This window comes from Heterodontus francisci, chromosome 42 (assembly GCF_036365525.1).
Source record: "Heterodontus francisci isolate sHetFra1 chromosome 42, sHetFra1.hap1, whole genome shotgun sequence".
Classification (NCBI taxonomy): domain Eukaryota; kingdom Metazoa; phylum Chordata; class Chondrichthyes; order Heterodontiformes; family Heterodontidae; genus Heterodontus; species Heterodontus francisci.
The window spans coordinates 8,752,812-8,778,762 of NC_090412.1; the positions used below are offsets into that span (position 1 = coordinate 8,752,812).

The window sequence follows — 25,951 nt, forward strand, 5'->3', positions numbered from 1 at the left end:
ATTAAGCTGGTTCATGTGGCCACAAGGACACGAATGGGAACATTTTAAAAGCTCTTGAATGTAATTTTTTTTTAAATCACTAAGAAACGGCCGATTGTACCCTAACATAATCAACAAATTGTTCTGTATGTTTTTTTGTAAAAGTCATTTAAAATTGGATTATTCGCAAATGGTGGATATTCAAAATGTTGATTTTTAAAAAAAATATGATAAACCCATTCTCACCTGTATTAATCTAACTACCCTACTTACCACTCTTAAATATATCAAAGAATATTCCTTAAATCAATTTTTTGTTACCTTTTAAAACACAGCCCGATTGTGCTGCTTCGTGGCAGGCTTTGCATTTCGTGACATGTGGACGGGCAGAAATGTGAGAAAAAACACTTTTCATGATGGGCACAATCTCCCTCCCTTTTTCCAAATGCGCCCAAGGCAGAAACTCTGCACCTTGGTGTATAAATTGCTTCAGATTGGGGTGGTAAAGATAGTTTGGCTCAGTTGGTAAATCTCTCCTGTGTGTGCAAAGCTTTTGAGGTCAAACCCTATTCCTGGACAGGATCTAGGCAGACACGCCAGTGCAGCAGAGGGAGAAATGAAATGAAAGCCTTTTCTGGCTGTTTGGGTGGACTGTTGGAAGAAGCGGTTGTGTTCTGGCTAGTGTTGCTCCCTCAACCAGTATCATCTTTGTGGATCAAAAATAAAGTTCTGTTAACCGGATGCTTCTTGTGTCATCTGATTATTACACAGTTTAATGGGATTTGGATATATAATATTTGGATTGTTGTCAGGAAGTTGCTTAAGCAAACTTTGACTAAATGGAGTCCTGGATAGATTAGTGGAGGAAAAATGCCCTGGAATCATTTAAGAAGGAATTGGATGCTTGGCAGGGACAGAGAGCGTCCAACTGTTTCAATGAACTAGGAAGAGCTGTGTGACTCCCTTCTCCTGGATCTATCTTGATTGATAGAAAAAGTAAATGAGAAAGATCGTGCATATCGAGTTGTCGGACGGTAACACAATTGGAGCCATGGCAGCTTACAAGTCAAACTGAAACCTTGCTAGTAATAAAATCGTAGGCGATAGAAGTAGGATGTTCAATTATTTACTGGTCTGTAATCTGTTTAGGGTATGCACCCGGCATTCATTGGAGCACAGTATCCTTATACAGTTGCGACCACAACCCATCCAGCCATGGCTGCTCCACCGGTGACCTTTGCCGGGGTTCCTGTGCCCCCTATGACACAAATGGCAGTGCACCCCTTCCAGTCTGACCCGAGCTTGCCTTTGGCATCAACCGTAGCAGGTGCGTGAGATCTTTCAATTGTTAACGAAGGTAGATCTGTAATAAATGTGTAACAGTGCTTTAAAATATGTACCGCTGTGGCGGTGAATGCAGTTCAAAACTCCCTAGCACCCCCAGCTCCATTTGCGCTGGGCTTAAGCGAGTGAGTGTTCATCGGCAGTACAAACAGTAAAGTAGTAGGTGTGGGGAGTGCGTTAACAAAGCTCTCACTAGTGTACCTCGTCCTGTGACAAGTGCTCCCTCTGATGACTGAACATGGAACAGTTAACAACAGAGCCGCATTCGGTGTCCAATATACACAAATGAAATACACAATCTAGAACCACAAGACCAAGATACAGTGAAGAGGGAAGAGGCAGTGAGGAGAAATATTTGTAAGATTATAAAGTTTTGCATCTGATAAATTTTAATCGTATAAAAGGCGATATTATTTAACATGCCATCACTCCATTTTAGCTGTATGATCAGACATGTTCAGTTGAAAAATAGTATTGATTGAATGTAAACTCTAGCTGAAACCTTGACTCTGCTTCTCTCTCTACAGGGAATGACTAAGCTGCGAGTATTTTCAACATTTTCTGTTTTTATTTCAGATTTCCAGCATCTGCAGTATTTTGCTTTTGTATTAGCCCTAGAATAAGGTAGTTCATGGGTTTCTTTTACTCTTGGCTGTTTTCACCCAACCCTCATGCCCCTGAAGGCGCTGTCCCTGGTCATCTTACCCAACTGGCCATTAGTCAGACGCGATCCTTGATGACAGAGCAGGTCACAGGTTATCCTGTCCTTACCTAAAATCCACATCCAGCAGGAACTGTTGAACGATGCTAGGAATTGGGAGTCTGGCTGAAATCAGCTGTTGAACACAGACCAGGGAGCAAACTGTATGGCTCAGTGACTTGCTGGTTAAGCTTGCTGTCAGTGGAGCACAATACCTCATATTTAAGCAGCTAACATTGGGTATTGCAAATCATGGCGTGTGATCCAATTCACTGGTCTAACGCTGAAAAATAATAATTGAGTAAAATTCTTATAAACACCTTGTTTTTGGTCACCTGTCCTAATATCTCCTTAAGTGATTCAGCATCAGATTTTGTTTGATAACACTCCAGTGAAGCATGTTTTACTACATTAAAGGTGCTATATAAATGCAAGTTGTAGGCAAAAAGCAATATAATTGAAAATTGGGAGGTGGGAAATGACCCCTTTATCTGCTGTCATTGTAAAAAAAAAAATCAGCTTTTTATTAGGATGTGCGTCTTTATTATCTGTCCTTTCTATAATCTGGGGGCAGCAGTTATACATTTACACAGTGCTGCAGAATGGATTGTGCTCTGCAGCACTGTAAGGAAATTTTATTTTAATTTTATTTAGAGATACAGCACTGAAATAGGCCCTTCGGCCCACCGAGTCTGTGCCGACCATCAACCACCCATTTATACTAATCCTACACTAATCCCATATTCCTACCACATCCCCACCTGTCCCTATATTCCCCTACCACCTACCTATACTAGGGAAACTTTATAATGACCAATTTACCTATCAACCTGCAAGTCTTTTGGTGGTGGGAGGAAACCGGAGCACCCGGTGAAAACCCACGCAGACACAGGGAGAACTTGCAAACTCCACACAGGCAGTACCCAGAACTGAACCCGGGTCGCTGGAGCTGTGAGGTTGCGGTGCTAACCACTGCAGCACTGTGCCGCCCAATGTGGCAGTGTAACCCAGGAGCTGGGTATGGTTTGGCTCTGGGATTCAGCGGAATAACTCGTTCGACCCCAACCGTGGCAAGAGGCTGCGGGAGGACAAACCCCTGTGTCGCGGAGCCGAACTTAACGAGTGCTACTGGGCATCCCTAGATTATCCAGAGCACGCAATATACTGCAACAGATTTAAATGTTTGCATCGTCTCACCCAAGCTCCCAATATGTTTGCAACTTGGGGTCGGGAGCCAAGCTCTGTGTATGACTGTGAGCAGAAGGATATGAATGCTCACCTCTTTTCTCCCCCCCACAGTGGGGTTTGAAGCCCAGTGCTTTATATAAAATAGAACCATTTATAAGTCACTGATAGTGACTGAGTGAAAGCATAATCACAGCCTAAATCTACAGATAAATATTCCAGTAGCAATATAGTCATAATCTTTATATTAACTGTTTTGCACAGGTAAGTTAGAACAAAGTCCCTGAGGATCATTCACTTTACCAATATCCAGCTGAGGAACAGGCAGCTCCATTCTGGCTTTTAAAGTAATATCTCCACTAACCCCTGTCCAGGGCTAATAGTTAAAAGCACTGTAGGCAAGTCTCTCTTTAAATACTGCTACCCCAATATCGTGAACAGTACAGAATCAGTGTGTTTGCTTTGTTTCTACAGCACCACTTAATAAAAGCCGTGCAGATTTTTAAGAGCATTCCAATTGGGAGAAGAATTGGTAGTGAGAACTTACAGGGGAACATACGAATTAGGAGCAGGAGTAGGCCACTCGGCCCCTCGACCCTGCTCTGCAATTCAATAAGCTCATGGCTGATCTAACCTTGGCCTCAATTCCACTCTCCTGCCAGTTTCCCAAGACCCTTACCTCCACTGTAGTTCAAACCTGTCTATCTCAACTTTGAATATACTCTGACTCGGCCTCAACAGCTCTCTGAGGTAAAGAATTCGAATGATTCATGACCCTCTGAGAGAAGAAATTCCTCCTCGTCACTGCCTTAAACTGGCAACCCCTTATTCTGAAAATATGCCCCGAGTTCTAGATTTCCCCCATAAGGGAAAACATCCTGTCAGCGTCTCAGAATCTTGTATGTTTCTATAAAATCATTTCTCATTCTTCAAAACCCTGATAAAAATAGGCCCAACCTGTTCAATCTTTCCTCATAAGGTAACCCCTTCATCCCAGGAATCAACCTAGTGAACCTTCTTTGCCCTGCCTCTATTGCAAGTATATCCCTCCTTAAATAAGGAGACCAAAATTGTACACAGTACACTAGATGTGGTTTCTCCAATGCCCTTGCCCTAAATTGCACCATTGCTGTTCAACATTACACAGTTATAACTCTTTCTTTATCAAACTTAGGCTAAACTAAAGACACTGCAACTCCCGGTTTCGGTGACGTCGTTTAGCTGGACATGCCAGTAACAAATGAAATTATCATTGCCTTTAAAAGAAAATTGGAAACTTTCTGCAGAATCAGTTCGCGTAGGTGAAGAGGTTTACAAACTCACTGGGGTCGAGTTTCCAATGGTTATATCATCACAATAGGGCGAAATCAGCCAAACCAGTGCAAACGGGTTGGGGAATTTTAACCGTGTGCTACAGCCAAATCGCTTGTGTTCATGTTTTCCGTGAGCTTTTGCACAGTTCAATTCACCCAAATTAGGCACTGTCCCCAAAACTGGCCACACTCCCAGGTTGAATCTGTGAGATTCTGTCGAATATGCTGGGTCAGGAAGGCTAATCAAATTGCGCACGGTTTTTTAGACACCCAGGCAGTAGGGGGCAGGTTGTAAGAACTATTTCCTATCAAAAAATATTTGATTTACTCAGAATGTACATCAATGAAACAATTAACTGGTTCAGTATAGCTTTTTTCAGTGATTTTTAAATCAGGTTATTCACAGGAAAGGACCAGACGTCACCGTTAAGAATGTTTAGTTTTGGTGATAAACTCATTTTCAGCTTTATTAATAAAACTGCACCAGGTTGCCACTCCTAAATACATAAAGGAATGCGTTTTGATGGAAAGAATCAGGTACGTTCTATTATGCTGCCCGATTGCACTGGTTATTGAAGATTTTTCTTTTGTGATTATATAAATGAATTTTAGCAGAAATCTGAAGCCTGACTGAATCGGTGCATTTTGGATGCAATTTCCTGAAGGCGCCCAAAGTGAAAACTCTACCCCACTTTTCTTGAAGCTGAAGACTGATCATATCTAACAATTGCTTGGAAAGAGTAGGACATCTGTCCTTTTAGTAACTTAATTATTCAGATGCTAATTGCTATTTGTAATCGTTATGAACACATGAACTGAGAAATGCATGTGTTGCACTGTATCTGACTGCAATTTTAGCCCCATATTTTAGAGTTATACGAGGTTATATGCTGAATATAATGGCTAATGTTGGGTCTCTCTCTCTCTCTCTATCTCCAGTTGCCAGTGTGCAGGCTGGAACCACTTTCCAGGCTGTTCAAGGAGCATCAATGCCGACCTTAACAACGCAAGGTCCCTCGATAGTAGCCCCAACTTTTCCGACAGAAGATGAACAGCACTCTCAACCTGTCAGCCCTCAAGGACTGCACTACCTGCATTCAGCTTACAGGGTTGGTAAGTGTACATTCAAATAATCCTTCATTACGAGTAGAAGACTGGCTTTTCTCCAGTGCGTTTTACAGCCAGTGAAGTGTAGTCACAGTTGTAATGTAGGAAACGCAGCAGCTAAACAGCAATGTGAAAATGACCAGGTAATCTGTCTTTAGTGATGTTGATTGAGGGATGAATATTGGCCATGACACCACTCAATCTCTTCTCATAGGACAGCCCTGTCATCTTGGGAATCAATCTGGTGAACCTTTGTTGCACCCCTAAGGAAACCAAAACCGCACATAGGTGGAGTCTCACCAAAGCCCTATATAATTGCGTCAAGACTTCCTTAATCCAACCCCTTGAAAGAAAGGTTAACACACTATTTGAATAGCAGAGGTCTGTGAGTTACATTGCCTACCTAGAGCTTGCCAAATAAAGGTGCTTGGGCTAGAGACCGGAAGAAGTCAAAATAATTAAAAAGGAGGGAGGACTATTTTGACCGACACTTGAACCAGTTCAAGTGTTTTTTTTTTTTGCAAAGCTCAGATGGTGCAAAGGATGTGATTATCAAAGATGTATTCCATTAGCTGGGGTTGTTCTCTTTTGAGAAGAGAAAGTTGAGAGATTTTATGGAGGTGTTCAAAATCATGAAGGGTCTAGATAGTAGAGTAGATAGAGGGAAACAGTTTCTATTGGCAGAAGGGTCGAGAACCAGAGGACAACAATTTAAGGTGATTGGCAAAAGAAACAACAGCGACATGAGGAAAAACCTGTTTACGTAGTGAGTGTTTTGGATCTGGAATACATTACCTAGGAGTGTAGTGGAGGCAGATTCAATCAGGGCTTTCAGTTGGATAATTTGCAGGACTGCAGGGAAAGGGCAGGGGAGTGGGACTAACTGAGTTTCTCTTCCAGAGAGCTGGCACAGAAATGATGGGCTGAATGGCCACCTCCTGTGCTGTAACCATTTTATGATTATTAAAGGAAAGACTTGAGCCTTGATTTTATGGTAAAAATAACAGTGAGGCTATTGGCATTCACTGATATTAAAGAGTAAATTAGACAGCAACTTCCAGCAACCACGCATGCAGAGTTAAACGTGGAAATCGGGATTGCCTTGCTCCTCCAGAAGCTGCACTACAACAGTATCGCACCAGGAGACTCAGCATTAAAACACCTGGAACTGGTGAGGTTGCTGCATTTACCCAGTAGTTCACCAGCAAAAGTTAGGACTTGACCATTCTACTGCAAGTGGATTTTTAACAGTGTGATGTGTTAATTACTACTGAACAGCTTCTCTGGCCCGGAAAATTAACTTTTGTAAGTGCGATGACTCATTCCTTCAGATTTGGAAATTTTTTTTAAATTCTACTTTTATCGCTCTCTCAATCCCATCTTTTATTCCCTCTCTTTTACTTACTGTAGATGATTTGACATTGAATTAAATATTATAACTAATACTTCTGGTTTGGACTCTGCCGCTCATTAACAGTTTTTCAATCTGATTTATGATTGGTCAAGGAGACCCATCATTGACTGCCCTGCTCACATAGCTCCCAGATCTCCTGTAGAGAGCATTGGGCTATTTTGGATTTCGAATTACTGCATTTTCCATAGCAAAAGCCCACAGAATGTGTGGTCAATCATAAGTGTAATGAATGGCTGGGACTGTTCTTTTGCCACTGACTGCAAAATCCTGGCCTTTGTCTTTTAAATGATGGCTCCATGTTTCGATAGTTTTCAAATTTGAAGACACGAGGAACTTGTATAAAGTTTTCACATTATTGTTAACGTCAGGTGTGTGTAACCTTCCACAACAATACCATAAGATCAGAATTGTCCAAACTTTTGTCTTTGTGGCTTTGCTTAGGTCTACTCCAGAGTCTCCTATACAAAGTTGAAGTTAATGTCCTTATTAACGTTCAGATACTAACAGATCTTGCTGTGCTAATTCTCCAGTGAGGCAGCAATACGAAAAACAGCCCTTTCTAATCCTCCCGAACCTTGATATGTGTATCGGATAAACTGGCGACCTTCAAGATTATGAAAGAGTTTGATGGGGTAGACGAAGAGAAGTAGTTTCCACTTGTGTGTTAGACCAAAACAAGGGGCTGTAAATATCAGATATTCACTAAAATCCAATAGGGATTTCAGGAGAAAATTCTTTAACCAAAGAGTGGTGAGAATGTGGAACTCACGACCGCATAGAGTAGTTGATGCAAATAACATTGATGTGTTTATAGGGCAGCTAGATAAGCCCATGAGGGAGAGAGGAAAAGAAGGGTATACAGATAGGGTGAGATGAAGAGGGGTGGAAGAGGCTCGTGTTGAGCATGGACCATTTGGGCCAAGTAGCCTGTTTCTGTGCTGTAAATACTTTGTAAATATTAACCCATGTAGAAGTGGGCTAGATTCCAGGTGTGCATGTGATCAGACGCAATCCTTTGGACTCTGTTGCTGTAGATCGGGCTAATCCGGTGGAATGTTAGCGTGCGCTATGCTTGTGAACTGGTCACCAGTGCTGATGGCCTCGATGGTCACAGTCTTTGTCACAACCTCATATTTGACAGTAAGATTGTACCTCATTGTGAATTAATTCCTGTTTTTACTTGAGCTTTTCACGCAGTTACCGTTTTAACATTTATTTTCCTCTAATGCAAAGAAAAAAAATGTTTTCTCGTATGATGCTGGTTCTGAAGCTGTGTTTGTTCTTTACAGGAATGCTGGCTTTGGAAATGCTTGGCAGAAGAGCTCATAATGATCACCCAAACAATTACTTCTCTAGGAGCCCACCATACACAGAGGATGTGAAGTGGCTTTTAGGATTAGCGACAAGGTTGGGTAAGGAGAATCTTTGAAACAAATCCGACCTGACACGTGATGTAATTTGGAAAATACAAAAGCTGAACAAGCAACTACAGGGCCTGGGGCTCAAGGTACAAAAGCATAAAATTAATATTAACTCATTCGGTGCAATGAAATGAATGGCCAGTTAATCTATTTTGCTGGTTTTGGGGTTGAATGTTGGTCAAGGACACCAGAAGAACACCATTCTCCTCGCTATAAAAAATAAATTGGTGAGGGGACTTCCAAATCCATGAGAGGGCAGACGTCTCAGCTGTTTGCTGTCATCTTAGACATTTTAAAGCCTCATCTGAAAGTGGGCACTTGTGACAAAGCAGAACTCCCCTCAGTTCTGCACTGAAATGTCAGCCTTGATAAAGTGCTCAGGACCAGGACCCACGACCTTATGACTGAGGCATAAGTAGTACCAGCTGAGCCAAACTGAACATTTACACATTTGACATAAACAGAGTCATACTAGTTAATCCAGTGTCAGTAAAAAAGATAATAGGATTGTACTAATTGCTCAAAGCCTAACTTTGTGTGGTATAAATACACTGAGTGATAGCCTTCACATCTGGCATGCATTTAAAAATAATTCCCAGGCTCTGTTCATATATTTAGCAACTAGAATGATTTGTTGGGACTGTGATGGTTATAATGGAGGTTTGTTAATGCAAGATTGTGGATCGTTCCGCTCACTGTCTTCGACCTGACCCTCTACACAATCAACTTTGCCCACATGTTGGGTTTTGCCACCCTGACGATCTATAGCACTGGGTAAATTCAACTCACTTCTCTCTGCATTCCCAGTGCTTGGCCCCAGTCCCCTCAACCTGTCTGTTCACCCCTAGGCATCTTCTGTAGGCTGCCGTTGTAATGAGTGGGTTGGGTACCATTTGCCCGTTTCCCCCACACTGAATTTGTCACTTGGCTTGGGATTGCAGGAAGGGCTTTAACAGAGGTTACTGATTTTGTCACATGGTGGGAAAAGTGTAGTGTCTCCTATACTGAGCTACCTCACGCGCCTGAACGACAAAGGAGAAATATGCAGGGCTATGGGGGGGGGGGAAGAGAGGGGAGTGGGACTAATTGGAAAGGTCTTTCATGCACTATGGGCCTCCTGTGCTGTATAAGTCCAAGATTCTAACTGGTTATAGAGTCACATGGGTGCAGGTTTGGAGGCGGCCCTCCCAAGAAGAAGCAGTGGAAAATAGAATCCTCAGTGACAAAGTAGTTTGAAAAACAATCTTGGGTAAGTGGTTCCAACTGCGATTTCTGCGAAGCAAATCAACACTCGAGTGACAGGAAAATGGGAGACTTTTCACTGGAATTATCTGATAAATTTATTTTGCAGATGTGCCATTATCCTGTAGGTTCCATTACGTTAAATAAAGATGACCTTTTTAAAATAAAAGTGTGTTTCTTTTGCTTTATCCCATAGATTAGTTTAGCACATAGTCCTGACAGTTTGGTATATAACAGATGATCTTCACTTCTATTGGAAAGTTGCTGTGTCAGTAAATGCTGCAGAACATTTCTTGTGACTGTCTAGCAGCTGGCTGCCATGTTAACTTTTCTTTTCCCAAACTAGGGAGTGCTTGGTGCTGCCAGTTGAGAATTTTGAGGCATGTTCTTTTGTCCCTTGTGTCACCAGGTGTGAACTATGTCTATCAGTTCTGCATGGGCGCAGCCAAAGGAGTACTGAGTCCATTTGTACTGCAGGAGATAATCATGGAGGCCCTGCAACGCCTTAATCCTGCCCATGTACATGCTCATCTTCGAACCCCTGCATTCCACCAACTTGTTCAGAGGTGTCAGCAAGCATATATGCAGGTAAACCTAACCAAATGAGTAACCTTTTATGAATGAAGATGTATTTTACTCGCTGAACTGCTACAATTTTGTACCTGGGGAGTTAAGACCAAGTGTAGTCTTCAGGTGAGGTGGGGTTATATTTTTTTTGGGACCAGGGCATGCAGTCACCATTTTAAAGTCCTAATTTTTATTATATACTGGGAACTTTGTTATTTATAGTTAAATAGCAAAATGTTGAAGTTGCTTGGGAAGTCAGGAAGTCAAATTGGTTGGAGTGTTAAGAGTTTCTCTGCTGTGGAGATGCAAAGTTGAGACTCTGCAGTCTCAGCAATGGCAGGCACGTGTATTTATAGCATGGCCAGTTTACAGAGGCAGTTCTGTTATAAATGTGGACATAGTCACTGATAATGGAAAAAGCGGATATAAAAGTCTGGCAAAAAATCGTGATGGCCGAGGGTTTTGTAGATGGTAAGTGGGCACAGATATGAGTTCTTAAAACATATGAGATACCAATTACGCCATGGCATTGCTTGTTGAATCAGAGGTTCTTTAACAAACAAGGGAGTTAGCAACAAAGTGCAATGGGGGAAGTGTTAATGATGAGTAATTGTGAACTTGAGTTGACTTACACATTAAAATATAATCACCTACAAGCAGTTGAGATTGCACAGGAATTGAAGTTCTCGGTGTCCTGTGCTGTTTCTGTACTTGTGTATAAACTGTAAAACCAGTCTATACGACTCACTCACTTAGCCCTGAAAAGCAGGAACTCCAGAACAGTCTCTGGAATCCCATGCTACATAAATGAAGGATTCCGTCTGTTACTGGCACCAGTGATTATGGTGAATAGCACCCCCTTAGTTACATTGCAGACACAGATACTGGTTTTCAGTGCTTATGGGGAAAAATGAGCAAAGTGCTCTTAAAAAGGGAATCCGTCTCACCTGGTCAGTGTTCCTCTTTGAATGATAGAAAGTTTACAGCACAGAAAGAGGCCACTTGGCCTATTGTGTCTGCGCCAGCCGAAAAATGAGCTACTGAGTCTGATCTCACCTTCCAGCATTGGGTCTGTAGCTCTACAGGTCACAATGTTTGAGGTGCATATCCAGACACCTTTTGAATGAGTTGAGGGTTTCTGCCTCAACTACCCTTTCAGGCAGTGAGTTCCAGACCTCTACAACCCCCTGGATGAAAAAAAGTTTTCCACATGCCCCCCTCTAATCTTTCTACCAATCACTTTAAATCTGTGCTCCCTAGTCACTGACCTCTCTGCTAAGGTAAATAAGCCCTTCTCAGCCACTCTATCCAGACCCCTCACAATTTTGTATATTTCAATCAGATCTCCCCTTGGCCTCCTCTGTTCCAAGGAAAACAATCCCAGCCGATCCAATCTTTACTCATCGCTACATTTTTCCAGTCCTGGCAACCTCCTCTGTACCCCCTCTAGTGCATTTACATCCTTTCTGTAATGAGGTGACCAGAACTGCACACAGTACTCAAGTTGTGGCCTAACCAATGATTTATACAGTTCCAGCATAACCTCCCTGCTCTTATATTCTATACCTCGGCTAATAAAGGAAAGGATTCCGTATGCCTTCTTAACCACCTTATTGACCTATCCTGCTACCTTCTGACATCTGTGTACATTCACTCCAAGGTCCCTCACTTCCTCTACACCTCTCAGTATTCTCTCATTAATCGTGTATTCCTTTGTCTAGTTTGACTTCCCCAAATGCATCACCTCACGCTTCTCCGAGTTGAATTCCATTTGCCACTTTTCTGCCCACCTGACCAGTCCACAGCTATCCTCCTTGCTGTCAACCAATCGGCCAATTTTTGTGTCGTCTGCAAACGTCTTAATCATGCCCCCTAAATTTACATCCAAATCATTAATATATGCCACAAAAATCAGGGGACCCAGTACTCAGCCCTCCAGTCGCAAAAACACCCAACAATTACCCTTTGTTTCCTGCCACTGAGCCAATTTTGTCTCCAGCTTGCTGCATTTCCCTGGATCCCATGGGCTTTTATTTGTTTTGGATCAGTCTGCCATGTGGGGCCTTGCTAAAATCCATGTAGATCACATCAACTACACTACCCTCATCAATTCTGTTACTTCAAAAAATTTGATCAAGTTGGTCAGACACGACCTTCGCTTGACAAATCCACGCTGACTATCCTTGATTAACCTATGCCCTTCTAAGTGACCGTTTATCCTGTCTCTCAGAATTGATTCCAATAATTTGCCCACTACTGAGGCTAGACTGACTGATCTGTAATTATTCGGTCTATCCCTCACTCCCCTTTTAAACAAAGGTATAACGTTAGCAGTTCTCCAATCCTCTGGCACCACACCTGTATCCAGTGAGGACTGGAAAATGGTCAGAGCATCCGTTATTTCCTCCCTGGCTTCTTTTAACAGCCTGGGGTACATTGCATCTGGCCCTGGTGATTTATCCATTTTCAAGGATGCTAATACCATTAATACGTCACACCCCTCCTCCTTAACGATGATATCTGCATTGTCCACTTTTGTGAGGACAGACGCAAAATATTCATTAAGAACCATACCAACATCATCCGCCCCTACGTAGGTTACCTTTTTGGTCTTTTATGGACCCTACTCGTTCCTTAGTTATCCTCTTACTCTTAATGTATTGATGAAACATCTTTGGAATCACCTTGACTTTGCTTGCAAATATTTTTTCATGCCCTCTCTTTGTTTTTCTAATTTCCTTTCATCCCCTCCACTTTCTATACTCCTGTCAGCTCTCTGTAGTATTGAGTTCTCAGTGTCGGATATAAGCTTTCCTTTTCTGCCTTATCTTACCCTGTAAGCTCTTTGACATCCAAGGGGCTCTAGATTTGGCCATCCCATCCTTTCACTTTGTGGGAACATGTTTACTCTGAACCCTGTGAATCTCCCCTCTCCCCTTTGAATGCCTCCCACTGTTTTGATACTGATTTAGCTTCAAGTAGCTGTTTCCAGTCCACTTTTGCTAAATCATTCCTCAGTTTAGTAAAATTGGCCTTGCCCCAATTGAGAATTTTAAGTGCTGTTCTATCTCTGTCCTTTTCCATAATTATGTTAAAAGTAACTGAATTATGATCACTACCACCAAAATGCCACTCCTTTCACCTGCCCAGCTTCATTTCCTAAAACTAAATCCAAAACTGCATCCTCTTTTGATGGACTTGCTACATACTGGGCAAAAACGTTCTCCTGAATGCACCTCAAGAATTCTGCTCCCTCAAACCCTTTCACACCAAAACTATCCCAGTTAATATTGGGGTAGTTAAAATCCTCTACTGTTACTGCCCTATTGTTGTTGCATTTTTGAGAGATTTGCCTACATATTTATTGTTTGATCTCCCTCTGACTGGGGTCTATAGTACAGCCCGGTGTGACACTAGCTCAATCCATATAACCTCATTTGAGGATCCTTCAAACATATCGTCCCTCCTCAGAGCTGTAATTGTTTCTTTGACTAAAATTGCCACTCCCCCTCCCTATTGTGTCTGAAAACATTGAGCTGCCATTCCTGTCCTTCCTTAAGCCATGTTTCTGTAGTAGCTATGATATCATGCTGTTTTACTTGTTCTTTTTCCAGTGGCTACCCTGAACTGTACGGAGTGAGAATAGGTTTGTTATAGACCGTGTTCAACCGTAGAGGGTGGGAGGGTGGAGTAGACTAGGAGACCTATTCTGGTTTCTTATATGTATTGTCTTTAGCCATAGAGACTAATACAGTCTACTTTTAATACATAAAATGACTGGTTATTTTAATCCTACTCTGGATGATTCAGAGGACACAGATTTAAGGTGATTGGTAAAAGGAGCAGAAATGTTAGGTTGTGCATTATGATCTGGAACGCGACGAGCAGATTCAGTAGTAACTTTCAAAAGGGAATTGATTAATAGTTGGAGTGGAAAATTTTGAAGGGTTTCGGGGAAAGAGTCAGACAAACTGGATAGCACCTTGAAAGAGCATTAGTACAGGTACAATACCTGCTTTCCAGAAAGTCTATTCACTGCCTGGTGGTATTTTTAAACAGAAGCTTTGTATTTTGTGCTGCCTGTGGATGTTCTTTTTTTTTAAAACCCTGTGCCTATTACATCTCTTCACAGTGCATCCAGTACAGGTTGTACCACATTGCTCCCGCAGATTATGATGATTTTGTAAACATCATCCGTAGTGCACGCAGTGCTTTCTGCTTAACGCCAGTTGGAATGATGCAGTTCAACGAAATACTTCAGAATTTAAAACGTGCAAAGGGTCAAACTAAGGACTTGTGGCAAAGAATCTCATTGGAAATGGCGACCTTTTCTCCTTGATGTTTGTGCTGATTTAGGTTCAATATTTCCCCCTCCCCTTTTTACACCACTGATCGTGTACTCTTTACTGCTACATTCCTCCTTGAAACATAAGGTTTTAAATGTTAGGAAGCCACAATAGGTTCATTTTTTTTTTGTTGGTCTTGTGAATTTTCGCCAGATTTCATGAGCACCTCTTCAACCCTCCCCTCAAAAAACTTTTGTATGAGGTAGTTATTATTCATGTACATGTCTTTAACTGTGTGTTTATAAAGAAAAAAAATTGTGTGCTGCAAGATACAGTATGACTGGGTAAATGGGCAGGTTCAGTTCACAGTGGCTGTTCTGGAAAGATCCAAATACCACAGCCACCCTGTATAGATTGTGGTTTTTTATTTATCTGGGTTTCTCTTTTTTTTTGGCCTTTGTTTCTTCAATATTAATGTTTTTTCATACTTAAAAAGTTTTCAATTGTTTAAAAGAATTATATATTCAGATTCCAGGGACACTGAGTACTGGGATAGGTAAAGCTTTGACACATTTTTCAGTGTTACAAATCAACTTATGTAGGTTACTGCACTGACCAACCCTGTGTTTGTCTTCCTCATGTAATGTTAATATTTTAATGATCTGTTCTTTTTAATGTGCAGTCCACATTTTTTTCTCCCCTGTAACAGCTGCACAGGTAGTAATGATGCTGCCTGTGCTAGGAAAACTTGCATGAATGTTTTGTGTGGGTAGTTTTGTTCACAACAAAAAAACTTTATTATTCAACCATTCTGTGCTGTGTTGAATACATACACAATTATTTTTGATTAAAGTACACAAAAAAACTGCAGTACTCTGCTCGTAAAGGCCCTATATTAAATGCTTGGCTTTGGAATGGAGATGCTTAGATTGAATTTACTGAAGATAACAGATCAAGGAAGGTAATTATCTTGCCATTGATTTTTTTGGCTTTTCACAGTTGAAGGAGAATTTCAGGCACCTGTCTGATTGCTAGGCTGGATTGTTAATGTATACATAGATTTACTTGTTCAGCTACTGTGGAGAGTTTAAGGCCTTGCAAAGTACATCACAATCAACCACAAAATTTACACCAAAAAAAAAACAATCCACTGGATGTTGCAGCTCAGAAAATATGTTCAGCCTCTTGAGAGTAAAATTCTCCAATAACATCATTCAATGTGAATGACAATAAGTGAGACGTACTGTGAGGTGAAATGAGTCAAAGATAAAGGGGCTTTGTATCTTGAAGAAACAAGCTGAAATCCTCACCTTAGCCCATTTAAAAATGGTGCTGTTGCCTTTTAAAATGTAACTTTTAACAGTACTCTAGTAGAAAGGTGACATTCTTGCACCAACACTGATTCTTTTTAAAACTAAAGTTTTACATTTTTAAATGCCATTTTCCAATGACGTTTTGAAGTGGGGCATCGTGAACAAAGTGAGGTAACTATCCGAGGAACGGACCCTGTTCTGGTGCGGCAGACATGCCCGTTTCTCTGGACTGCAGCTGAAAATTATTGCCTCAGGGAACTATATACACATTTAGTAGTTAATTGGTATGCACATGATTAGTACCTGGATTACAGCAGTGTCATTAACACACTGGACAGGGCAGAAACTATTCCCAACAATGTCAATGTTTAGTGGATAGGACACTACCATTGTAAAAGCAGCTGATGTAACGATCATTCCACAGTTTGACATTTGAGGATATACATCAACACTACAAGGATTAAGGGCAGGTTCTTGGAAGTTTCCAGTATTGGGGCAAGTCCGACGTTGTCATGTACCACCGTTCACTAGAGGGACGTTTCAGAGTGGTCCTGGGTTGTACAAGGCCTACACAGATGTGGCTTGCCAAAAGGAAAGGAGCTTTTTAGCTGAAACACCAAGCCTTTGCAGATGGGATTCATATCTTCCAGAACCTACAATCGCACCAACCAGCACTGCCTCCTTGAACATGATGCCCACATCACATGAGCTGGAGTTTGTAAAATGGAAGAGAGGTCACGAAAGCAGTGTCCAAAGAGTGAAGGCATCTGCTGACCATGCCCATCATTCAGCTCCAACTGCTATGGTGTAGTTCCTCTCTCAGCCAACTGGGCAGTGACTGTCCCAAGTTGTTTAGCTGTTTCGATAGTTCAATGTTGTGCTCCCTGTAGTAACTGCTCAGGAATGTCCGGGACTGGGGAATGAAAAAAAAAAGCCATAGGTTAGCTAAATTTGGATACCCCCTCAAACTGAGGTAAATGTAACTCACCCTGGGGTTAAAAACAAATCAGGATTGAAATAATACATTTCCTGTTACTTTCATCATGTACTGTAAATACAACTTTGTTTCCCTAAGCAATAACTGACCAGAGCTAAATGGCCTGCAGGTTGCCACACTGGATCCACAGACTCAGGGATGGTCAATAATCTGTACGGACAAGTGCATGTTATACACAAAATTCTTGAACACTTTCTCCCTTGGGTTGTCCAATCAGCTACACAGGGGGAAATATTCAGTCTCAGGATCCTCCCCAGAGCTGCAAACCTTCACTGTGACCACATACATGAGTGGGGGAGAGGGCACAACAAACATCCTTTTCTGTGCCCATAAACACAGGTCAACTTGCAAAAAATGTCAATTGGTGCCATTATGAATTTATTCAGCTGCCACGTCTTGTTACTACTGGCACTATTTAAAAATGCCATCAATTCTAAATAGTGTATAAAATACTTGTATATAGCACCTCCCAACATATTAAAAATGCCTCGAGGTGCTTCACAAAAGAGTGTAATCAGGCAGAAATTACACTGAGAAGGGGGCTTGAGACAGAGGGAATTCCAGAGTTTAGAACCTCAACAGTTAAAGGCACAGCTGCCAATTGGGGGAAGAAAGGAAACACCAGTGACCAGAGTTTTTGCAGGATTGTAGGGCTGGATGAGATTATTCAGATACCAAAGGTATGAAGCTTTGGAGAGTGGAAAATGGGAGCTGGCCAGCAAAGAATAGTCAATTCTGGAGGTGCTAAAGGTTTCATCAGCAGATGGGCAGAGTAAAGACAGGCAAATTCAACAGACATGGTGCATTTTGTGAGAAAGAATCTTCTTTCTGGAACAACAGTGATGTAACTCACTCAACAACTGGGGCTGGTTAAGGCTGCTCCTCCCCTCAGCATTGTCCTCTAAAGACAGGCCTCCAGCTGTGATTGACAGGGGAAACTGCCCAATCATCTCCATTCTGGCTGGGACTACTGGAGCCACTATAAATCTACAAAGACACTATGCTTTGAAGTTTACCTGTGTTTAATGTGCACTGAAAAATATTTTCTCTTATGCCCTCCCCAGAAATGGTCACTAGTCCAATAAGCATCACCTGTGGCAGGATCCAGTCACGCTGCACTGGTCTGCATCAGACTCCATCCACGTGAATGGGCAGCAAGGAGGGGTTATGACCCCAGGGTTGAATCATTCCCGTTGCCATAGCTAGTCAGACAACTCAAGCGGCTGCAGGGGAACTGAACCCAAAGCTGCCTAGATTTACATGGTTGAGTTTGACACCAGGCACGATGGGTGTGAGCAAGACTTTAAAAATACAAACACTCACTGATGAATCCATCTCTGGATATCTTCTTCCTTTACTTTTGCCCAAGCACTTTGATTTGCCGCCTTCTACCATCTGACACCAGAAATTCTTGTTGTCGTCATACCTGAAATGAATGGAAAGCTGTTTTTTTTTATCATGCTGGCATAATAATAGGAGTAGGCCATTCAGCCCCTCGAGTCTGTCCCACCAATCAATGAGATCATGGCTGATCTGCAGCCTAACTCCATATACCTGCCTTTGGCCCATATCCCTTAATATCTTTGCTTAACAAAAATCTATCTATCTCAGATTTAAAATTAACAACTGTTCTAACTTCAACTGCTGTTTATGGGAGAGAGTTCCAAACCTCTACCACCCTTTGTGTGAAGTGCTTCCTAACATCTCTCCTGAATGGTCTGGTCCTAATTTTTAGACTATGCCCCCTAGTTTTAGAATCTCCAACCAATGGAAATAGTTTATCTTTATCTAGCCTGTCTTTTCCTGTTAATATCTTGAAGACCGCGATCACCCCTTAACCTTCTAAATTCTAGCGAAAACAGGCCTAATTTGTGTAATCTCTCCTCATAACTTAACCCCTGTAGTCCAGGTATCATTCTTGTAAACCTACGTTGCACTCCCTCCAAGGCCAATATATCCTTCCTGAGGTGTGGTGCCCAGAACTGCTCACAGTACTCCAAGTGGGGTCTAACCAAGTTTTTGTACAGCTGCAGCATAACCTGTGTCTTCATACTCCAATCCTCTAGATATAAAGGCGAGCATTCCATTAGCTTTTTTGATTATTTTCTGCACTTGCTCGTGGCATTTTAAAGATCCATCCACCTGAACCCCCAAGTCTCTTTGGGCATCCACTGTACTTAACCTCTTCCCATTTAGAAAGCTATTACAGTTTTAGATCCTTTTCTGTTCCTCAATTCCACCCATAAGGTCTCCACTGGATGCTTTCCCCTCATTATATCCTCCCTCACCAATGAGGTGATATTATTTCTAATCAGTAAGGCTACTCCACCCCATCTGCCATTTTCCCTGTCCCAACCAGGTATATCCTTTTTTGGTCCAAAATGGATAACCTCATACTTGCCCGCATTGAAATCCATCTGCAACAGTTTTGCCCGCTCACCTAGTCTGTCAATATCTCTTTGCAATTTTATGCTATCATCTAGACTGTCTACAATGCCGCCTAACTTTGTATCATCAGAAAATTTGGATATATGACTTACTATGCCATCATCCAAGTCATTAATGAATAATGTGAATAATTGAGACCCCAACACAGATCCCTGCGGGACACCACTAGTCACATCCTGCCAGTCGGAGTACTTACCCATTATCCTCACTTTCTGTCGCCTACCACTCAACCAACTTCCTAACAATGTCAATAATTTGCCCTCAACTCCATGGGCTTCTACCTTAGTTAACAGTCTCTTATGTGGGACTTTATCAAATTCTTTGTGGAAGGCCATATAAATAACATCCATAGACATTCCCCTGTCCACCACCTTAGTCACCTCTTCAAAAAATTTAATGAGATTTGTCAGGCATGACCTTCCGGTCATGAATCCATGCTGGCTGTCCCTGATTAACTGAAATTTTTCTAGGTGTTCAGTCACCCTATCCTTGATTATAGACTCCAGCAACTTGCCCACCACAGATGTCAGGCTAACCGGTCTGTAATTTCCTTGGTTTCCCCTTTCACCCTTCTTAAAAAGTGGAGTGACATGTGCAACTTTCCAATCCAGAGGGACCTCTCCTGAATCTAGGGAACTCTGAAAGACTATAGTTAGGGCATCTACAATGTGCTCCCCTACTTCCTTTAACACCCTCGGATGGAAACCATCAGGTCCTGGGGATTTTTCATTCTTTAGTTCCATTAATTTCCTTGTTACTGAAGTTTTACTTACGTTATTTGTATTAAGTCCCCTATCAGCTATTAATTTTTTCGGGACTTCCAGCAAGTTATCCTCCTTTTCAACTGTAGAAACTGAGGCAAAGTAATTGTTCAACATGTCTGCCATTTCCCCATTATCAATGACAATATCTCCAGTTTCAGCTTTTAGTGGGCCTACATTGCTCTTGACCACCCGTTTTCCCTTTATGTAACTATAAAATTTCTTATTGATTTTGAGATCCCTCGCAGGTTTCCTTTCATAATCTCTTTTAGTAGCTCTTATAAGCTGCTTTGTGACCCTTTGCTGGTCTTTGTATCGATCCCATTCGGCCGGATCTGTGCTGCGTTTTGCATTTTTATAAGCCATTTCTTTTTGTTTTATGCTATCCCTAATCTCTTTAGTTGTCCATGGCTGTTTATTCTGTGAAGTGGAGCTTTTTCTTCTCAGGGGTATATACTCGCTCTGTATTTCGTTAAATGTTTCTTTAAATATTCTCCACTGTTCTTCAGTCGTTTGACCCATTAACAGATCCACCCAGTTTACCGTGGACAGTCTCTGTCTCATCCCGGTAAAGTCAGCCTTACCCAAGTCTAAAATTCTAGTAGCTGATTCGTGCTTTTCACTTCCAGCCGCTACCTTGAATTCGATCATGTTGTGATCACTATTTGATATATGTTCACGCACAGGTGGCCTACTAATTAAATTTGGCTCTTTACTCATAACTAAATCTAATATTGCCTGTCCCCTTGTTACATCTAGGGCATATTGCTGTAGGAAACTATTCCGGAAATTCACTACCTTTCTGACAGGTGCTAGTCTGCCTCTCCCAATCCATGTGTAAGTTAAAATCCCCCATTAATACTACTCTGCCTTTGTTACACACTTGCCTAATTTGTGCATTTATACAATCTAACACCTCAGCTACCAGGGGTCTATATACAACATCTATTACAGTTTTAGATCCTTTTCTATTCCTCAATTCCACCCATAAGGTCTCCACTGGATGCTTTCCCCTCATTATATCCTCCCTCACCAATGAGGTGATATTATTTCTAATCAGTAAGGCTACTCCACCCCGTCTGCCATTTTCCCTGTCCCAACCAGGTATATTTAGTTCCCAATCCCGACCATCCTGCAGCCACGTCTCCGCAATGGCCACCACATCATAATCTTCCATTTGAATTTGCGCCTGCAGCTCATCTAGTTTATTCCTTACACTCCGTGCATTTGTATATAGAACTCTTATTTGGGCTATACCCCCTAACCTGTCCCTCAGCACTGATGCTTTATTCGCCTGTTTATTATTTCTCTCTTCTGGTTTAACCAGTATACTTCTTGCAGTTTGGTAACAATCAGCCTCACCACTAACCTGCACTCCTACCTTCTCCTTTAACTTCCTGTTTTTCCATGCAACTGAACCCTCCCCCCCACTATTTAGTTTAAAGCGCTGTCTGCAGCCCTAGTTATGCGATTCGCCAGGACTCTGGTCCCAGCATGATTCAGGTGGAGCCCGTCCCATCGGATCAGCTCCCTCCTTCCCCAGTACTGGTGCCAATGTCCCACGAATTCGAACCCATTTCTCCCACACCAATCTTTGGGCCACGCATTTCTCTCTTTAATCTTATTGACCCTTTGCCAATTTGCTCATGCATCAGGTAGTAATCCGAATATTACTACCTTTTTGGTTCTTTTTAATTTAGCCCCTAGCTGCTCATATTCCCTCAGCAGAACCTCTAACCTTGTTCTACCTATATCGTTGATACCAACGTGGACCACGACAACTAGATCTTTCCCCTTCCACTCCAAGTTCCTCTGCAGCCCAGATGAGATATCCCGAACCCTGGCACCAGGTAGGCAACAGACCTTCGGGACTCTCGATCCTGGCCACAGAGAACAGTGTCTATGCCCCTAACTATACTATCCCCGATTATGACTACATTTCTCTTTTCTCCCCCCACTTGAATGGTTCCCTGTACCATGGTGCTGTGGTCAGTTTGCTCATCCTCCCTACAGTCCCTGCTCTCGTCCACACAGGGAGCAAGAATCTTGAATTTGTTGGATAAGGACACTGGCTGAGGCTCCTGCAGCACTACCTCCTGGATCCCTCTACCTGCCTCATTCATAGTCACACCCTCCTGTCCCTGACCACTGGCCGAATTCAAGGTAGTTAATCTAAGGGGTGTGACTGCCTCCTGAAACACAGCGTCCAGGTAACTCTCCCCCTCCCTGATGTGTCGCAGTGTCCAACGCTCAGACTCCAGCTCATCAACTCTGAGCCGGAGTTTCTCGAGCAGCCAACACTTGCTACAGATGTGTTCACCAGGAACCACAATGGGGTCCACCAGCTCCCACATCATGCAGGTACCACACATCACCTGGCCCTGCATCTCTATATAATTAGATTTTAATTTGTTATGTAAATTTCCGACTGGTCTTTAGTTTTTTTTTAAACCGCTTTAGTCTTTAGTTTATATATTTATAAATTAATTAAGTCTTACTCTATGTTGATTCAATAAGATCTAACTTGATGGCTGCAGATTTCATTCTTAAAAACAAGATAGACACCAATGACCAAAAGCCAGTCAATCCAAGAAAACACCCACAACATCCAGGTGTTTTTTCAGAAGCTCCATGGTCAACCCAAAGCAGCACAGTGTGTCAGTCTTTGTGTGAAGGTGAACTTTGCTTTTTTTCCCAACTTAGACATTTAACTTCTTGTCCCAATGCCACAGTCTAATATTACATAAAATTCCAGATTTACCTTTTCTGCTCTTGGTATCTTACACACCTCTGTGAGGTCCCTGTTTCCAAGGGCGCATAACCTATTTTACTTTGATTGGCAACGAGAGCTCTTTGTCAGCGATGTGAATTGGTTACCTTATGACCACACACACCATTTCCCCCCACCAATACCCAACCTCCTAGATCCAGAATTCAGAAGATTGAAATATTCCCGAAACTGCACATTAACAAATGGATCCATTTAATCTGAAATGAAATTCAATTACCCGTGGCTTTGTATTTTAAAAAACGCTGGCAAGGGGAAAAAAAAAATCATGCGCCAAAGGGCACTTAATCCAGCGAATTATGATCGCATTCATGCTGTACGTTTAGCATAGGTGCACTGATACTGAACTTGTGTTAGGCCCAAGCAGATTCTGGAATGAAAGAATTTGTGCTTTGCAATGACATTTCATATCTTGTGTCTCACAGTAAGACACGATGCAGTTTAACAAATGCTTAGAGATGTATAGAATGCATAGTTGGAATCCACTATCTGTTACAAAACTAAATGTATCTTCAGACAGCCCTGAACTTAGGAGGGTAGAAACCTTTGCAATTCATTGTCTCAACATAGCAGTGTATCCTCTTATAACTCGCAATGCAAAGCTACTGAAAGAGCTAACCTGGGCCAAGTAGATTATACAGATCACTGGAAATGGAAGTGTTATCATATGACAGGATAACATAGCCATTTCCCTCAGTTTTGCTCCCTGTTAACAGTATATGGTTTCATAAACCTCCTATAGGAACAGGATTAAACCATTCCACCCCTCGAGCCCCTCATTCAATTGGATCATAGCTGATATGTATTTTAACTCATTTACCTGCCTTGGTTCCATATCCCTCAACACACTTGCTTAACAAAAAATCAATCAATCTCAGTTTTGAAGTTTTCAGTTGACACTGCTCCTCACAGCCTCAATAGCTTTTTGAGGGACTGCGTTCCAGACTTCCAGTGCCCTTTATGTGAAGAAGTGCTTCCTGACATCACCCCGCCATGGCCTAGCTCGAATTTTAAGGTTACACCCCCTTGCTCTGGACTCCCCCCACCAGAGAAAATAGTTTTTCTCTGTCTACTCTATCAAATTGTTTAATCATCTTAAATACCTCAATTTGATCACCCCTTAATCTTCTATACTCAAGGGAAATACAAGCCAAGTCTATGCAACCTGCCCTCATAACTCAACCCTTTTAGCTCCAGCATCATTCTGGTGAATCGACATTGCAGCCCCTCCAAGGGCAATATATCCTTCCTGATATGTGGTGCCCAGAACCAAACGTAGTACTGGAAGGACTAAATATATTTCACCTCTATCAGTAAGTTACTGATCATTGACAATCATCTGCACAGCACCTTTTGCAGCCTCGGGATGTCCCAATCAATCGCTTTACAGCCAGTGAGCTACTTTGGAAGTGTAGTCACTGTTCAATGTAGAAAATCTGCACACAGCAAACTCCCACAAACAGCAGTGAAATAATGATTAACTAATCTGTTTTAGTCATGTTGGTTGAGGGATAAATGTTGACCAGGACACCAGGGAGAAATCCCCTCCACTTCTTCAAAATACTTTCAGGTGGGTGCAAAGATCCCATGGGAGGGCAGACAGAGCCTCAGTTCAACATCTCATCTAATAGATGGCATGTCCGACACAGCAGCACTCCCTCAGTACTGACACTGAGTTGTCAGCCTGACTTATGTTCTCAAAACTCTCAACTAGAACTTGAACCTTATAACTCCCAAGGTAAAAATATTTCTAACTGAGCCAAGTAAACATGATTTTCTCTCGACTCCTGCACTGTTGCTAAACTATCAGACTGTTTATCCAGTACAAGATGAGCAGAAATCTTCTCCAATTAAATATTGGGAAGACTGAAGCCATTGTTTTTGGCCCCCCACTCCATACTCCATTTCCTAGCTATCGACTCCATCCCTCTCCCTAGCAACATCCTGAGATTAAGTCAGCCTGCTCACAACCTTGGTGTCACATTTGACCCTGAGATAAGCTAACGACCTCATTATCTTGCCATCATTAAGACTGCCTACTTCCACCCGTGTCTCAGCTCATCTGCTGTGGAAACCCTCATTCATGCCTTTGTTACCTCTAGACTTGACGATTCCAACACACTCCTGGCTGGTCTCTCACACTGTACTCTCTGTAAACTTGAGGTCATCCAAAACTCTGCTGCCTTTGTTTTAACTCGTGCCAAGTCCTGTTTCCCTATCACCCCTGTACTCACTGACCTACATTGGTTCCCGGTCAAGCAACGTCTTGATTTTAAAATTCACCTCCTTGTTTTAAAATCCCTCCATTGCCCCCTCCCTATCTCTATAATCTCCTCCAATCCTACAACCTGCACTCCTCTAATTCTGGCCTCTTGTGCATCCCCGATTTTAATCGCTCCACCATTGGTGGCCGTGCCGTCAGTTGCCAAGGGAATACCCTCCCTATACCTCTCCACCTCGTTTTCCTCCTTTAAGACACTCATTAAAAGCTACCTCTCTGACCAAGCTTTTGGTCATCTGACCTAATATCTCCTTCTGTGGCTCAGCGTCATATTTTCTTTTATAATGCTCCTTTGAAGCACCTTGGGATATGTTTTATTACGTTAAAGGTGCTGTATAAATATAAATATATAAAAAAAATATGGAAACTGAGAGTTACTCTTCTAACAGATGGAAAAGGAGTTGATGGAAATACATACATCAGTGCCTGAGTGTAGTTGAAGTGAGGGGTTACACCAAGGAATTTCTGCACATTCTCCATGACAGCCACGGGGTTGTTCCGCAACTGTAGGCCATTGACAACGAGAAACTACAAGGAAAAGAAGAAGCCGTCTTTTAAATGTCAGCCTGAAGGAGGTCCCACATACAATTACATCAAATTTACAGCACAGAAACAGGCCATTCGGCCCAACAGCTCCATGCCAGTTTATGCCCCACAACAGCCATCTGCCATGATACTTCTTCTCACCCTATCAGCACAACCTTCTATTCCTTTCTCCCTGATGTCTTTATCTAGCTTCCCCTTAAATGTTTCTACGCTATTTGCCTCAGTTACTCCCTCCCTCCATGTGGCAGCAAGGTCCACA

General features: G+C 42.2%; 2 protein-coding genes across 15 annotated transcripts in view; one reads left to right on the plus strand and one right to left on the minus strand.

The window, feature by feature from the left end:
* Positions 1–15,446, plus strand: part of zswim8 (zinc finger, SWIM-type containing 8) — a 158,163-nt gene extending 142,717 nt beyond the window's left edge. For all 3 annotated transcript variants that reach the window (XM_068020508.1, XM_068020509.1, XM_068020507.1), the window contains 5 exons: positions 1,129–1,306; positions 5,461–5,634; positions 8,332–8,454; positions 10,115–10,293; positions 14,405–15,446. In XM_068020508.1, the coding sequence (XP_067876609.1) occupies positions 1,129–1,306; positions 5,461–5,634; positions 8,332–8,454; positions 10,115–10,293; positions 14,405–14,611 (861 nt within the window). In that variant the 3' untranslated portion in view covers positions 14,612–15,446. The remainder of the gene's footprint in view (positions 1–1,128; positions 1,307–5,460; positions 5,635–8,331; positions 8,455–10,114; positions 10,294–14,404) is intronic.
* The window catches only part of ndst2a (N-deacetylase/N-sulfotransferase (heparan glucosaminyl) 2a), a 480,630-nt gene continuing 470,003 nt past the window's right edge, over positions 15,325–25,951 (minus strand). For 10 of the 12 annotated variants that reach the window (XM_068020517.1, XM_068020510.1, XM_068020513.1 and 7 more), the window contains 3 exons: positions 25,565–25,674; positions 18,192–18,294; positions 15,326–16,784 (listed from right to left, as the gene is read on the minus strand). In XM_068020517.1, coding sequence (XP_067876618.1) covers positions 16,659–16,784; positions 18,192–18,294; positions 25,565–25,674 — 339 coding nt within the window. In that variant the 3' untranslated portion in view covers positions 15,326–16,658. Of the gene's footprint in view, positions 16,785–18,191; positions 18,295–25,564; positions 25,675–25,951 lie in introns of all 12 variants that reach the window. The other 2 variants (XM_068020521.1, XM_068020523.1) reach the window with 1 other exon arrangement.